At 61.6% G+C, this 13611-nt stretch overlaps 1 protein-coding gene across 10 annotated transcripts in view; it reads left to right on the plus strand.

The window, feature by feature from the left end:
- The window catches only part of NBEAL2 (neurobeachin like 2), a 30032-nt gene extending 16943 nt beyond the window's left edge, over window positions 1–13089 (plus strand). For 9 of the 10 annotated variants that reach the window (XM_003309774.6, XM_016940916.4, XM_016940915.4 and 6 more), the window contains 38 exons: window positions 145–227; window positions 348–440; window positions 646–820; window positions 948–1081; window positions 1454–1613; window positions 1850–1952; window positions 2101–2263; window positions 2343–2501; window positions 2699–2858; window positions 3014–3099; window positions 3272–3787; window positions 4384–4562; window positions 4662–4821; window positions 5078–5215; window positions 5309–5668; window positions 5751–5900; window positions 6025–6182; window positions 6337–6461; window positions 6554–6689; window positions 7196–7356; window positions 7457–7773; window positions 7875–7970; window positions 8352–8476; window positions 8561–8701; window positions 8869–8999; window positions 9118–9227; window positions 9326–9443; window positions 9545–9642; window positions 9713–9829; window positions 10454–10543; window positions 10629–10738; window positions 10913–11085; window positions 11204–11298; window positions 11458–11574; window positions 11671–11829; window positions 11908–12056; window positions 12377–12512; window positions 12607–13089. In XM_003309774.6, the coding sequence (XP_003309822.2) occupies window positions 145–227; window positions 348–440; window positions 646–820; window positions 948–1081; window positions 1454–1613; window positions 1850–1952; window positions 2101–2263; window positions 2343–2501; window positions 2699–2858; window positions 3014–3099; window positions 3272–3787; window positions 4384–4562; window positions 4662–4821; window positions 5078–5215; window positions 5309–5668; window positions 5751–5900; window positions 6025–6182; window positions 6337–6461; window positions 6554–6689; window positions 7196–7356; window positions 7457–7773; window positions 7875–7970; window positions 8352–8476; window positions 8561–8701; window positions 8869–8999; window positions 9118–9227; window positions 9326–9443; window positions 9545–9642; window positions 9713–9829; window positions 10454–10543; window positions 10629–10738; window positions 10913–11085; window positions 11204–11298; window positions 11458–11574; window positions 11671–11829; window positions 11908–12056; window positions 12377–12512; window positions 12607–12708 (5783 nt within the window). In that variant the 3' untranslated portion in view covers window positions 12709–13089. Of the gene's footprint in view, window positions 1–144; window positions 228–347; window positions 441–645; window positions 821–947; window positions 1082–1453; window positions 1614–1849; window positions 1953–2100; window positions 2264–2342; window positions 2502–2698; window positions 2859–3013; window positions 3100–3271; window positions 3788–4383; window positions 4563–4661; window positions 4822–5077; window positions 5216–5308; window positions 5669–5750; window positions 5901–6024; window positions 6183–6336; window positions 6462–6553; window positions 6690–7195; window positions 7357–7456; window positions 7774–7874; window positions 7971–8351; window positions 8477–8560; window positions 8702–8868; window positions 9000–9117; window positions 9228–9325; window positions 9444–9544; window positions 9643–9712; window positions 9830–10453; window positions 10544–10628; window positions 10739–10912; window positions 11086–11203; window positions 11299–11457; window positions 11575–11670; window positions 11830–11907; window positions 12057–12376; window positions 12513–12606 lie in introns of those variants that run through there. The other variant, XR_010155592.1, reaches the window with a different exon arrangement.
- The last annotated feature ends 522 nt before the right edge of the window (window positions 13090–13611 follow it).

Raw genomic sequence — 13611 nt, forward strand, 5'->3', positions numbered from 1 at the left:
CATCTCTGCCACAGCCCCAGGCCAGAAGCTAGGGGTCCAGGGGGGAGAAGGCATCTCTGGGGGTCTCTCCTGTGGTCAGGCAGTTTCTGGATGGGGTTTGGCCAGAGGCCTAGCAAGGTCTGAAGCCCCCTGCCCACCTCCCAGGGCCCAATGAGACGGCACCCTTCAAGCCTGAGGGGGAGCTGCATGAGCTCAGCACCAGGCTGCTCCTCCATTACTCACCTCAGGTATTTGGGGGCCCCAGGGGAGTGGTTGGCTCGACTGTGCTACTTCCCCGGCTCCCACACTCTGCCTGCCACCCCCTCCTCCCTCTGACCCTGGCTGCCTGCCCATTCCCCTATCCCTAGGCTTGTAAGAACAACATCTGCCTGGACCTGTCCCCCAGTCATGGGCTTGATGGGCGCCTGACGGGCCACAGAGTGGAGACCTGGGATGTGAAGGTCTGTGAGCACGTGTGGGTGGTGTGTGCAGGAGGCATGAATATGGGGCACATGTGTGTTCAGAGTCAGCTGGGGAGCAGCGCTGTGCCTGGGGAGGATTTGGACAGTCCAGCTCAAGAGAGCAAAACTTCCCTTCTGGGTGGTCTGCTGGGGTGGAGTAGGGCAGGAAACTGGCTGGAAGTCACTGCCATCCTCCTTCCCCCAGGATGTGGTGAACTGCGTTGGGGGTATGGGTGCCCTGCTGCCCCTGCTGGAGCGAGTAGCTGCACAGCCCAAAGAGGCTGAAGCAGGTCCAACTGAAACGCATGACCTTGTGGGTCCTGAACTGACCTCTGGTCACAACACCCAGGGCCTGGTTCTCCCATTGGGTAAATCTTCAGGTAAGTGTTCCTGGTGCCTATGTTGTGGAGAGGGAATCTTGGCATGGTAGGGGGGTGGAGTGCCCAAGGTCTCCTGGCCACTGGCAGGCCCTTGACGCACATCTGTCCCCTTCCTGATGGCTGGCAGAGGAACGGATGGAGAGGAACGCAGTGGCTGCTTTTCTGCTGATGCTGCGGAACTTCCTTCAGGGTCACATGGTGAACCAAGAGAGCCTGGTGCAGTGCCAGGGGCCTGCCATCATCGGGGCCCTCCTGCGAAAGGTGGGGCCCGGTGGGACAGGCAAGGGGGTTAGGGGTATGGTCAGCCTGTCTGACCGAGGGGACTGAGTGGGGAACCCTGTCAGTCATGAAGAACCTCCTGGGAGAGTTGCCACTTGAGTGGGGCCTGAAAGGCCGAGCAGGGTTGGGTCTGGAGGATCTGGGGAAAGGCCCAGCACAGATCGGGGCAGGGACCCGCACAGCAGGCAGGAGGCTTGCATGTCAGAGGCGGCAGGAAGCCCCCAAAGGGTTCTGAGCAGGCTGGTGGCCATGTTTGTGGCCGTCATGGCTGTGCAGTGAAGAGTGGCAGCTGAAAAGCTCAGACAGCAGACAGGCAGAGCCTGAGCCCTCACTCCAGCTCCTGTCTTATCCCAGGTCCCAAGCTGGGCCATGGACATGAACGTGCTCATGTCCGCCCAGCTGCTGATGGAGCAGGTGGCAGCTGAGGGCAGCGGGCCCCTCCTGTACCTACTCTACCAGCATTTGCTCTTCAACTTTCACCTCTGGACCCTCAGTGACTTCGCCGTGCGCCTCGGTAGGTGTGAGGACCTGAGCAAGGGGCCGGCCATAGGGCAGCTGAGCACTGAGAAGTTAGAACTCTGCTCTGGGGGATCTGAGGGACTCACCTGTTAGAAATCCAGAATGCCATGGGGCGGCTGAGGGGACTATGACCCTGCCCTGGAAGTCTGACAGGCACGTGGCCCTGGCCTGGAGGATCTGAAGGGCCCAGCTCAGCCTAGTGGCCTAAGCCCTCTGCTCATTCCCACTCAGGTCACATCCAGTACATGTCCAGCATAGTTCGGGAGCACAGACAGAAGCTGCGGAAGAAGTACGGCGTCCAGTTTATCTTGGATGCTCTGCGCACCCACTACAGGTGAGGCCAGTGGGGCCAGATGGGCCATGGGGGGCTGACACAGTGGCCTCCGGCCTTGGGGACTGGGCGGGCTTCCCTGACTCACCTGCCCACCCTCTCTCCCCGCCTTTCTTTGGGACCTGGCTGGGTGTGCCTGCTGACCTGCCAGCCCGCAGCGGGAGCGCCCCCTGGCTGCTGACGACCTACGCACCGTGCAGACCTCCCTCCTGGGCCTGGCGAGGGAGTTCCTGGTGCGGAGTCTCTCAGCAGATGACGTGCAGGTCACGCAGACCATGCTGAGCTTTTTGGCGGCCACAGGCGATGACGGTCAGGTAGGCTGGAGGTTGGGGAGGGGGAGGCTTGGGTGAGGGGAGTGGGGGCCCGGCACAGTGTGAGACCCTGCATCCCCAGGTGGTGGGTGCGCTGGACCTGCTGCTGGCCCTGCTGCACGGTTCCCTGGCGCAGGAGTCCTTGGCTGTCTTTCTGTTGGAGCCAGGGAACCTCGAAGTGCTACTGGCCCTGCTAGTGCGGCCAGGGTCACTGCCCCTGCTGCCCGATCGAGTCTGCAAGGTACACCCAGCCCACCCCCTCCCCTGGCATCCCATTCACTGGGGCCCCTGCCTGGGGTTCAGGGAGGTACAGCAGGCCTTGGGCCAGCGGATGAAGCTGCCTTCAAGGGCCTCTTGAGCCACACACCTGCACGGTGACTTCCCCTCCTACAGTAACTCCTTCCACATGATGACAGTCCTCCGATGACCCCCACACAGATCCTGCGCAGACTGCAGCAGAACGAGCGGCTACCTGAGCGGAGCCGCCAGCGCCTCCGGCTGCGGGAGTGTGGTCTCCAGGGTCTGGTTGCCTGCTTGCCTGAGGGGACTGTTTCCCCCCAGCTCTGCCAGGGCCTCTACAAGCTGTTCCTGGGGGCAGGTACAACCTGGTTAGGGCCAAGTGGAGGGGGTGACATGTCAGAAAAACAGGGCAGGCAGGCCGGAAGAAGGAAGGTAGTGGCATAGGGGCCAGGGCTGGGCCCTGCCCTTCCTAGTCTGGTCAGTCCCTCAGGTCCCCCCAACCCATCCCCCCAGATTGCCTGAACCTCTCAGATCTGCTGGCTGTGGTACAGCTGTCCCTCCAGGCTGACCTCAGCGTTCGCCTAGACATCTGTCGCCAGGTGAGCATGAGAGGTAAAAGCTTTGGGGGAGGGGGAGGGTGGCTTCTACCCTCTGGCCTTCACCTTGCCTGTCTCCTGAGGGGTCTCTGGAGCCCTCCTCTGCAAAGGCCCTGGATGAGGGTCTGGAGCAGGCAGTTGGATGCGTCCTCACTTGCTGTGCTCTCGCCTGCAGCTTTTCCACCTCATCTACGGACAGCCAGATGTAGTGCGGCTTCTGGCCCGACAGGCTGGCTGGCAAGATGTGCTGACCCGGCTATATGTCCTGGAGGCTGCCACAGCCGGCAGCCCCCCTCCGTCTTCCCCAGAGTCACCTACCTCCCCCAAGCCAGCCCCACCCAAGCCACCCACTGAGTCACCTGCTGAGCCTTCAGATGTCTTCCTGCCCTCAGAGGCCCCCTGCCCTGACCCTGATGGCTTTTACCATGCTCTCTCCCCATTCTGCACGCCCTTTGACCTGGGCCTGGAACGGTCTAGTGTAGGATCAGGCAACACTGCTGGTGGTGGCGGCAGCAGTGGGACTCTTACTCCAGCCAGCCAGCCCGGCACTCCTTCGCCACTGGATGGGCCGCGGCCCTTTCCTGCTGCTTCTGGCCGCCACAGCTCCAGTCTCTCCAATGTGCTGGAGGACGGCAGCCTCCCGGAGCCCACCATTAGCGGGGATGATACCTCGAACACCAGCAACCCACAGGTGAGGTGGGCCCACCCTCTGCCACTGCATGGTACCCAAGGGAGGACACTTCTGGTACACAGCGCTGGCAGTGTAGCCTCTCCAAAGGTGTGGCCCTGTCTGACCAGGGTTGCAGCCACTGGTCAGGCCTATTGCTGTCCCCTCATAGCTCTCATCTGCAGTTGTGTTCCCAGAGGGCTCCTGGAACAGGGTGAGTCATGATGAGCCACAGTGGGTGACACCAGCCAGGCTTCAGAAGGGCCCTCAAGAGAGCCTGTAGGGCAGACACCTCACAGGGTCCAAGGGCAGCAAACTCCAAAGGCCCTGCCCTGGGCTTCTGGGTTTGGGGATGGGCCTCTGCTTGTTCTATGTGAACTGCCTCATCTCCTCTTGGGAGTCTGGCAAGACCCCAGGATTCTGCCTGGAACTCAGGTAGTAGTTGAGACCCCTATACCATTCTTCCAGGCCCTTAGTGCCAGGCTCACTGTTAGCCAAATGCTCTGACTCCTGGGTGGCTACCCCAGGAGGGGTGCTGAGTGGGGATGGGTGGGCATCAGCCTGATTCCCTCCCTTAGCCATCCACAACCCACGCCCACACCACCCACCTGTGCCCACAGCAAACCTCTGAGGAAGAGTTGTGCAATCTGCTCACCAACGTGCTGTTCTCGGTGACGTGGCGTGGCGTGGAAGGCAGCGATGAGGCTGCCTGGCGGGAGCGTGGCCAGGTTTTCTCGGTGCTCACCCAGCTGGGGGCCTCAGCCACACTTGTGCGCCCACCAGACTGCATCAAGCGCAGGTGAGAGGGAAAGTCTGGAGGGGGAGGGGCTTCAGGAAGCCTCAGGGGAAGGAGAGAAGATAGTCAGGTAGACCCTTGAGTTCCCCACTCACCCGCCAGCCTCCTGGAGATGATGCTGGAGTCAGCCCTGACCGACATCAAAGAGGCCCCCGTGGGGGTCCTGGCCAGCCTCACCCAGCAGGCGCTTTGGCTGCTGCGTCTGCTGCAGGACTTCCTGTGTGCTGAAGGCCATGGTAACCAGGAACTGTGGAGTGAGAAGGTGCGACCCCTCAGAGAGGCGTGAGCCACATGAACACTCATGTTCATGCAAGCCTGCAGGGATCTGGTCTGGGAGGTGGATCTGGGAGGGTACACGTGCGCAGGTGTGGGTGCATCAGCATGAATGCCTGTGAGTGTGGACTTGCCTGTGTGCACAAACCCTACCTGGCCCCCAGCGCAAACTTTACTTTGCTCCCTTTCCATGGACTCCTGGCCTCCCCTGGTGATGTCTGTTGGGAACCTGTTTTCTGTGGCAGCTCTTTGAAGGTGTATGCAGCCTACTTGATCGCCTGGGAGCCTGGCCCCACCTGGCCAACGGCACAGCTGATCTCCGTGAGATGGCGCAGATTGGCCTACGGCTTGTACTTGGCTACATCCTGCTGGAAGACCCACAGGTGAGCACAGGGTGAGCATGGGGGCAGGGGGCGTGTGAGATGTCGGGAGCTCCAAGAGTGGCTGGGTGCCACTCATCTCTCTTGCGCCCACAGCTGCATGCCCAGGCCTACGTGAGATTGCACATGCTGCTACAGACTGCAGTGCCAGCCCGCCGCGAGGAGGCCTGCTATGTGCTCTCCAAGCTGGAGGCTGCACTGGGGCGGGCGCTGAACACCTCTTCCTCGGAGTCAGCCACTGATGAGGCAGGGTCCCCACCTGCAGCTGCAGCAGCTGCAGAGCGCTGCTCCTGGCTGGTGCCACTGGTGCGCACGCTGCTAGACCGTGCCTATGAGCCGCTGGGGCTGCAGTGGGGACTGCCCTCCCTGCCACCCACCAATGGCAGCCCCACCTTCTTTGAAGACTTCCAGGCTTTTTGTGCCACACCCGAATGGCGCCACTTCATCGACAAACAGGTGCCTGGAGGTTGGGGCCCAGGAAGAGGAGTGGGGGCTGGGGCCCACATCGAGCACTGTTCTCCTCTGCCCAATCCTCCAGGTACAGCCAACCATGTCCCAGTTCGAAATGGACACGTATGCTAAGAGCCACGACCTTATGTCAGGTTTCTGGAATGCCTGCTATGACATGCTTATGAGCAGTGGGCAGCGGCGCCAGCGGGAGCGCGCCCAGAGTCGTCGGGCCTTCCAGGTGTGCCACCCGGGGTAAGGGATGGGAAACTGCTCCACACATGCACCCAGGAGATGGCTGACAATGTGGAGAAACGGGTAGGACAGGCAGCAGCCAGGGGACTGACCTATTTCCCCCACCCCAGGAGCTGGTGCTGGAACCTGCGCAGAGGCGGGCGCGCCTGGAGGGGCTACGCTACACAGCAGTGCTGAAGCAGCAGGCAACGCAGCACTCCATGGCCCTGCTGCACTGGGGGGCGCTGTGGCGCCAGCTCGCCAGCCCATGTGGGGCCTGGGCGCTGAGGTGGGCCGGGCTTGGGGCAGGGTCGCTGTGGAGGGGTGGGGCTTGAGAGGGAGGGAGCCACCTGGAGCCCCAGGCTGCCTTTGGGGTGAGGCCAGGGAGGGATGGGGGTGTCTACAGCCTTCTACCGACCCATGACCTGGGGGACATTCTGCAGGGACACTCCCACCCCCCGCTGGAAACTGTCCAGCGCCGAGACATATTCACGCATGCGTCTGAAGCTGGTGCCCAACCATCACTTCGACCCTCACCTGGAAGCCAGTGCTCTCCGCGACAATCTGGGTGAGGGAGTGTGCTGAGCTGGGTCCACCCAACTCGATTGTCCCGTCTCCCGTCCTGCCTTGCATCCGCTGAGTACCCTTGGACCCTTGCAGGTGAGGTTCCCCTGACACCCACCGAGGAGGCCTCACTGCCTCTGGCAGTGACCAAAGAGGCCAAAGTGAGCACCCCACCCGAGGAGCTGCAGGAGGACCAGCTCGGAGAGGATGAGCTGGCTGAGCTGGAGACCCCGTGAGTGGGGCCCTGGAGAGATTGGACTGGTGTGGTGGGCAAGGGGTCTGCTCCAGTGTGTGCATGCCTCTGTGGGATCAACTCCCTGAGTGTGTCCTCTTCTGCTGCCCGACTACGTCCCCCTGAAGGGACTGTCCAAAGCCAGATGGTGAGTGGGAGAGTCTCCTAACAGGGCTGAGAGTTGCTCTTTTAACAGCCAGGCACCTGAGGACAGCACTGAGAAACACAAACCAGAGCAGGAAGGGGGCCCAGGGAGTGGGCAGGGGCTGGGTGAGGGGAGCAGGGGACAAGGGTTGGCATCCTGGCAAAATATCCAGAAGCCCAGTGGGTGGCAGGTCGGGGACAGGGGCTGGGACCAGTAGGTTTTGGACCCTAGGCAGCCCCTCCCCATCTCTGGGAGTCATGAGAGTATATACCCCATGACTCAATGGCACTTGGATGCCCTTTGGGCTTGTGAAGAAGGGGGTCCCAGAGCCTACAGCGTGAGGTGGGTTGCTGGTCTTTAGGATGGAGGCAGCAGAACTGGATGAGCAGCGTGAGAAGCTGGTGCTGTCGGCCGAGTGCCAGCTGGTGACGGTAGTGGCCGTGGTCCCAGGGCTGCTGGAGGTCACCACACAGAATGTATACTTCTACGATGGCAGCACTGAGCGCGTGGAAACCGAGGAGGGTGCGTCCTGGTGGTGTGGGTTAGGAGGATGGCAGGGAATGGCTGAGCTCTGGGTGGGGCTGGGGTGAGTGACTCCCGTACCTGCTGTTCCTCCCCATAGGCATCGGCTATGATTTCCGGCGCCCACTGGCCCAGCTGCGTGAGGTCCACCTGCGGCGTTTCAACCTGCGCCGTTCAGCACTTGAGCTCTTCTTTATCGATCAGGCCAACTACTTCCTCAACTTCCCATGCAAGGTGGGCACGACCCCAGTCTCATCTCCTAGCCAGACTCCCAGACCCCAGCCTGGCCCCATCCCACCCCATACCCAGGTACGGAACCAGGTGTACTCGTGGCTCCTGCGCCTACGGCCCCCCTCTCAAGGCTACCTAAGCAGCCGCTCCCCCCAGGAGATGCTGCGTGCCTCAGGCCTTACCCAGGTGAGAGCCCTGGGTGTGAGGGATGTGAAGTCGGGACCCTGAATCACGGGGCAGTGCTGGACAGCCCACCTGGCTCACATCTTGTCTGCCCCTGTCCCCAGAAATGGGTACAGCGTGAGATATCCAACTTCGAGTACTTGATGCAACTCAACACCATTGCGGGGCGGACCTACAATGACCTGTCTCAGTACCCTGTGGTGAGGGTCCCACTCTGCACCCCTCCACCCCTGCCCCTCTGACCTGTCAGCCCTTGGTTCCCCCAAGTGTAGGTACCTGCCAGTGGGCCAAGCTCTGAGCTTGGTCAAGGGTAGATGTGCCAATGAAGACCTGGCCTCTGTTCCCTGCCAACCCCCAGAGGTCCCCAGCCTCACTCCCTTCCCCTCCCTGCCTAGCCTCTATTCCTCAAAAGGAATCCTGTTCCAGGACACTCTGTCCTTCTCCCCTGTGACCCCTCTAAGTGGTGCTCCCCCAACCTGTGGGCAGGCTCTGTGCCCGCCTTCTTGAGGGTGTGGGCAGGGCAGGGTGGGCTGGTAGGCCATCAGGGCCCTCATGCAGCCCCTGCTCGGGTGGGTGGCCAGTTCCCCTGGGTCCTGCAGGACTACGTGTCCCCAACCCTGGACCTCAGCAACCCAGCCGTCTTCCGGGACCTGTCTAAGCCCATCGGTGTGGTGAACCCCAAGCATGCCCAGCTCGTGAGGGAGAAGTGAGCATGTGGGCAGGGCTGGGCTCAGCGGGTAGGGAAAGGCGAGGGGAGGGCTTCTGCTGACACGTCCAACTGTGGCCCCAGGTATGAAAGCTTTGAGGACCCAGCGGGGACCATTGACAAGTTCCACTATGGCACCCACTACTCCAATGCAGCAGGCGTGATGCACTACCTCATCCGCGTGGAGCCCTTCACCTCCCTGCACGTCCAGCTGCAGAGTGGCCGGTGCGGCCCAGGGGCTGGTGGGCAGACTAGGGGGCAGACAAGGGGAGGAGGCTGGTCCTCCCCACATCCTGGGCCCACCCCTGGCTCCCTTCTTCCCTCCAGCCACGGCATCTCCCTCCCTGTCTCCATTCTCCCCACCTCACCTTGGCCCCGTGCCCCTCCCCCAGCTTTGACTGCTCCGACCGGCAGTTCCACTCGGTGGCGGCAGCCTGGCAGGCACGCCTGGAGAGCCCTGCCGATGTGAAGGAGCTCATCCCGGAATTCTTCTACTTTCCTGACTTCCTGGAGAACCAGAACGGTAGGTGTGAGGTGCTCACACTGGAGCGGGCAGGTGTAGGGATGGAGAGCAGATGGTGGAGTGGCCAGGGGGCAGTCGGGATGGACAGGGAGACAGCTGACCCAGTCCTCTGTGCCAGGTTTTGACCTGGGCTGTCTCCAGCTGACCAACGAGAAGGTGGGCGATGTGGTGCTACCCCCGTGGGCCAGCTCTCCTGAGGACTTCATCCAGCAGCACCGCCAGGCTCTGGTGAGGAAGGAACCACAGGCAAACGGCAGGCAGCCGGGGTTCTGAAGATCATGGGGGGTCAGCTGTCCCCGCACTGATTGCTGCCTCCCTACTCTCAGGAGTCGGAGTATGTGTCTGCACACCTACACGAGTGGATCGACCTCATCTTTGGCTACAAGCAGCGGGGGCCAGCCGCCGAGGAGGCCCTCAATGTCTTCTATTACTGCACCTATGAGGGTGGGCAGTGCGCTGGACTCCAGTCAGGGCCAGGACAAGATCAGGTCGGGTGGATGCAGAGGGCACGCAGGGAGCCCTGACTGCTCTGCCTGCCTTCCCAGGGGCTGTAGACCTGGACCATGTGACAGATGAGCGGGAACGGAAGGCTCTGGAGGGCATTATCAGCAACTTCGGGCAGACTCCCTGTCAGCTGCTGAAGGTAAGGCCAGCTTAGAGGATAGTGGCCAGGGATGCCCATGCCATGGTGCTGACTAGCCACTTACCCACAGGAGCCACATCCAACTCGGCTCTCAGCTGAGGAAGCAGCCCATCGCCTTGCACGCCTGGACACTAACTCACCTAGCATCTTCCAGCACCTGGACGAACTCAAGGCATTCTTCGCAGAGGTGAAAGGAAGACAAGACCTCAACTTTATATTCTGTGAAATGGGTTTAACCCCACTGTCCTTACCAACCACGTGGGGCAGATGGGAATCCTAATCAAGGTCACTGATTTCAAGGCACCTTAGAAAATGAGCTAAACATGGGAAGAGTATGGGGGCAGGAGGGGTGCCTTCTTCATCAGGGCCAGGATAAAGTGTCGACTCACCTAACAAGCTCTGAAAGCCTTAGGGAGATCAGGAGGGAGGAGATCTGTCCTTGGACCCCTTCCATCGCCTTCCTAGACAGGAACATTCCTGAATGTTGCCCCCAGGCCTGACTTTTTTTTTAGGTTTCCCTCTCTTCCTGCCTTTGGGCTAGGGGGACAAGGAATAACAGGGTGAGAGGACCAAGGTTGAAACTAAGTGTGATACTCTGGAAGCATCTTCCATGTCTGTCCCAGCTTCTCACCCACTTTCTGAGATGCCCTCCTAAAGTCTCTGCCTGTTTCTTGGAGGGAACCTCTGCATCTGTGACACCTAATCTATGACCCCTGGGGACTGACGGTAAAGGAAGGGATGATGCTTCAGGGAGCAGATAGTGTAATCTGATAGTACTCAGGCATAGCTAGGCCTGCCCTTGCCCCTGCAGGTTGTCAGTGATGGTGTACCCCTGGTGCTAGCCCTGGTCCCCCACCGGCAGCCCCACTCCTTCATCACCCAGGGTTCCCCAGACCTGTTGGTAAGTGCATTGTGCAGAGCCCCAGCTCAGCTCCACTCCCCCTTGCCTCTGCCAGAAACCCACCTCTGCCCCCTCCTGCCTGCAGGTGACTGTGAGTGCCAGTGGGCTGCTGGGCACCCACAGCTGGTTGCCCTATGACCGCAACATAAGCAACTACTTCAGCTTCAGCAAAGACCCCACCATGGGCAGCCACAAGTAGGACAGAGGGCTGTGGGTGGGGTGGGCTACAAATGCCCTGCACCCGGAATTATTCCCCTCCCTAATCAGAATGTAGGCCAGCTGCAGGGGAAAGGTCTGGCCAGGCTCCCTGAGGGCCTGGGTCTCTTCCATGTGGCCTGGCCTCACTTGCTATCCCCCTCACTGGGTCAGGACGCAGCGACTGCTGAGTGGCCCGTGGGTGCCAGGCAGTGGTGTGAGTGGACAAGCACTGGCAGTGGCCCCGGATGGAAAGCTGCTATTCAGCGGTGGCCACTGGGATGGCAGCCTGCGGGTGACTGCACTACCCCGTGGCAAGCTGTTGAGCCAGCTCAGCCGCCACCTTGGTATGAACAGCCTTGGAGCTGGGGAGAATGAGGCACACAGGTATGGGGCCGGGTTCTGAGGCTGGCCAGGGCGGATGTGACTCCTCCGTTCTGCCTGTACCCTCCCCTTCCCATGCAGATGTAGTAACCTGCCTTGCACTGGACACCTGTGGCATCTACCTCATCTCAGGCTCCCGGGACACCACGTGCATGGTGTGGCGGCTCCTGCATCAGGTGTGCCTGGTGGGCAGCTCTGTGGGGCCCCCGTAGCCCAGACCTGCAGCCCATCCGTCCCTCAGTGGCCTTCCAGTCCTGTCCTCCTGTAGTCTTGGACAAGGCCTTCGTTTCCTGAGCCTCAGGGGACAGTCCTAAGCCAACCCTGGTCCTCCACAGGGTGGTCTGTCAGTAGGCCTGGCACCAAAGCCTGTGCAGGTCCTGTATGGGCATGGGGCTGCAGTGAGCTGTGTGGCCATCAGCACTGAACTTGACATGGCTGTGTCTGGATCTGAGGTGTGTGTATGCATGTGCCCTGGGGAGGGTGAGTTTCCTGGGCAATCCCCCTGGAGCCCAGACTCCTGCCCAGGACCCTAAGTTGCCTTCCTGCAGGATGGAACTGTGATCATACACACCGTACGCCGCGGCCAGTTTGTGGCGGCACTACGGCCTCTGGGTGCCACATTCCCTGGACCTATTTTCCACCTGGCATTGGGGTCCGAAGGCCAGATTGTGGTACAGAGCTCAGCGTGGGAACGTCCTGGGGCCCAGGTATGGGGAAGGGGTGCCCAGCAAAGATGGAGGGGCAGTTGGGATCCTGTCCTTGCTGACACTCCCTGCTTCCTCCAGGTCACCTACTCCTTGCACCTGTATTCAGTCAATGGGAAGTTGCGGGCTTCACTGCCCCTGGCAGAGCAGCCTACAGCCCTGACGGTGACAGAGGACTTTGTGTTGCTGGGCACCGCCCAGTGCGCCCTGCACATCCTCCAACTAAACACGTAAGCCCCCCATTTATGGGTTCATGGCCCCTGAAGGTGGTGGTCATTGGTGTAGGATAAAGGCCCTAGGAACCCACACACCATACATGTTTGTGGGCACATATTTCAAGGTTTGTTACCTGTCCCTTCATCTTCCCATGGGGAGGTCTTGCCCTGGGCCTCCGCTTAGCCACAGTTGTGGGAGATTTCTTTGTGTATAAGAATTTCAATTTAACCATCCTTAAAATGAGGACAGAGAGGGTATATGGGATAAGGGATATCTGCTGGTCGCAAAGCCCCCTTGCAGTCGCAAGTTGGTGTATATCCCCTCTCCCTTCCAGACTGCTCCCGGCCGCGCCTCCCTTGCCCATGAAGGTGGCCATCCGCAGCGTGGCCGTGACCAAGGAGCGCAGCCACGTGCTGGTGGGCCTGGAGGATGGCAAGCTCATCGTGGTGGTCGCGGGGCAGCCCTCTGAGGTGAGGATGGGGCGGGGGTGGGGAGGCCCCTCGAACGGGGCGGGGCGTGGCGCGGCGATCCCAGCTGATCCTACTCAACCCTTACGCCCACCAGGTGCGCAGCAGCCAGTTCGCGCGGAAGCTGTGGCGGTCCTCGCGGCGCATCTCCCAGGTGTCCTCGGGAGAGACGGAATACAACCCTGCTGAGGCGCGCTGAACCTGGCCAGTCCGGCTGCTCGGGCCCCGCCCCCGGCAGGCCTGGCCCGGGAGGCCCCGCCCAGAAGTCGGCGGGAACACCCCGGGGTGGGCAGCCCAGGGGGGTGAGCGGGGCCCACCCTGCCCAGCTCAGGGATTGGCGGGCGATGTTACCCCCTCAGGGATTGGCGGGCGGAAGTCCCGCCCCTCGCCGGCTGAGGGGCCGCCCTGAGGGCCAGCACTGGCGTCTGCGGCCGCAGCAGCACTTTTTGCACAGTCTGGGGCGGGGTTCCCTGGCTTCCAAGTCCCTGTTTCGTCAAAGCACGAGGGCCGCCTGTGGCTTTAATTCCTAACGGCGGCCCCGGTTCTCCCTTCTCGGCAATAAACCAGGCCTAGTTTTGTAGCTGCTCCGTCTCCGAGTGTGCGTGCGCGCGCAGCGTCTCGGCCTGCCATGGCCACCGTCCCAGGGTCGCCGTCTGAGTCTGGCCTGGCTCGCGTTCCCCTGGCCCGTGACCCCCTCTGGGCCCACTCGCCCCCCTCCGCGTGGCCGTCGCTGAACTGGGGCCTCAGTTTACCCGGCAGTGTAGCCCCTGCCCCACATCTCGCCCCGGCTTGTGATTTCCCCACGATCTCTTCATGGGGTCGCCTTCGCACGCCATTCGTCCACAACCACAACCCGGCCAGGCGCCCCGCAGGCGCGTTTGCATTCCTTCGCCGGGCAGGGGCGACAACACCCGAGGCCGCGCCCCTCCAGCTCGGCCCTGCCACCTCATTGTCTTGCCTACTTCTTGGGCCCCCCTGTGGCGCCGCTGTGGTCTCGGGGTTGGGGGTGGGGGGCCAGAACCACCCCAGAGAGTCCACGTTGTCTTCCCGGAGGGCTCGGTCCTGCCCTGCTGAGTGGATCCATCCTGGCGGCCACTGGTCA

Source organism: Pan troglodytes, chromosome 2 (assembly GCF_028858775.2).
Source record: "Pan troglodytes isolate AG18354 chromosome 2, NHGRI_mPanTro3-v2.0_pri, whole genome shotgun sequence".
In the NCBI taxonomy this organism is placed as follows: domain Eukaryota; kingdom Metazoa; phylum Chordata; class Mammalia; order Primates; family Hominidae; genus Pan; species Pan troglodytes.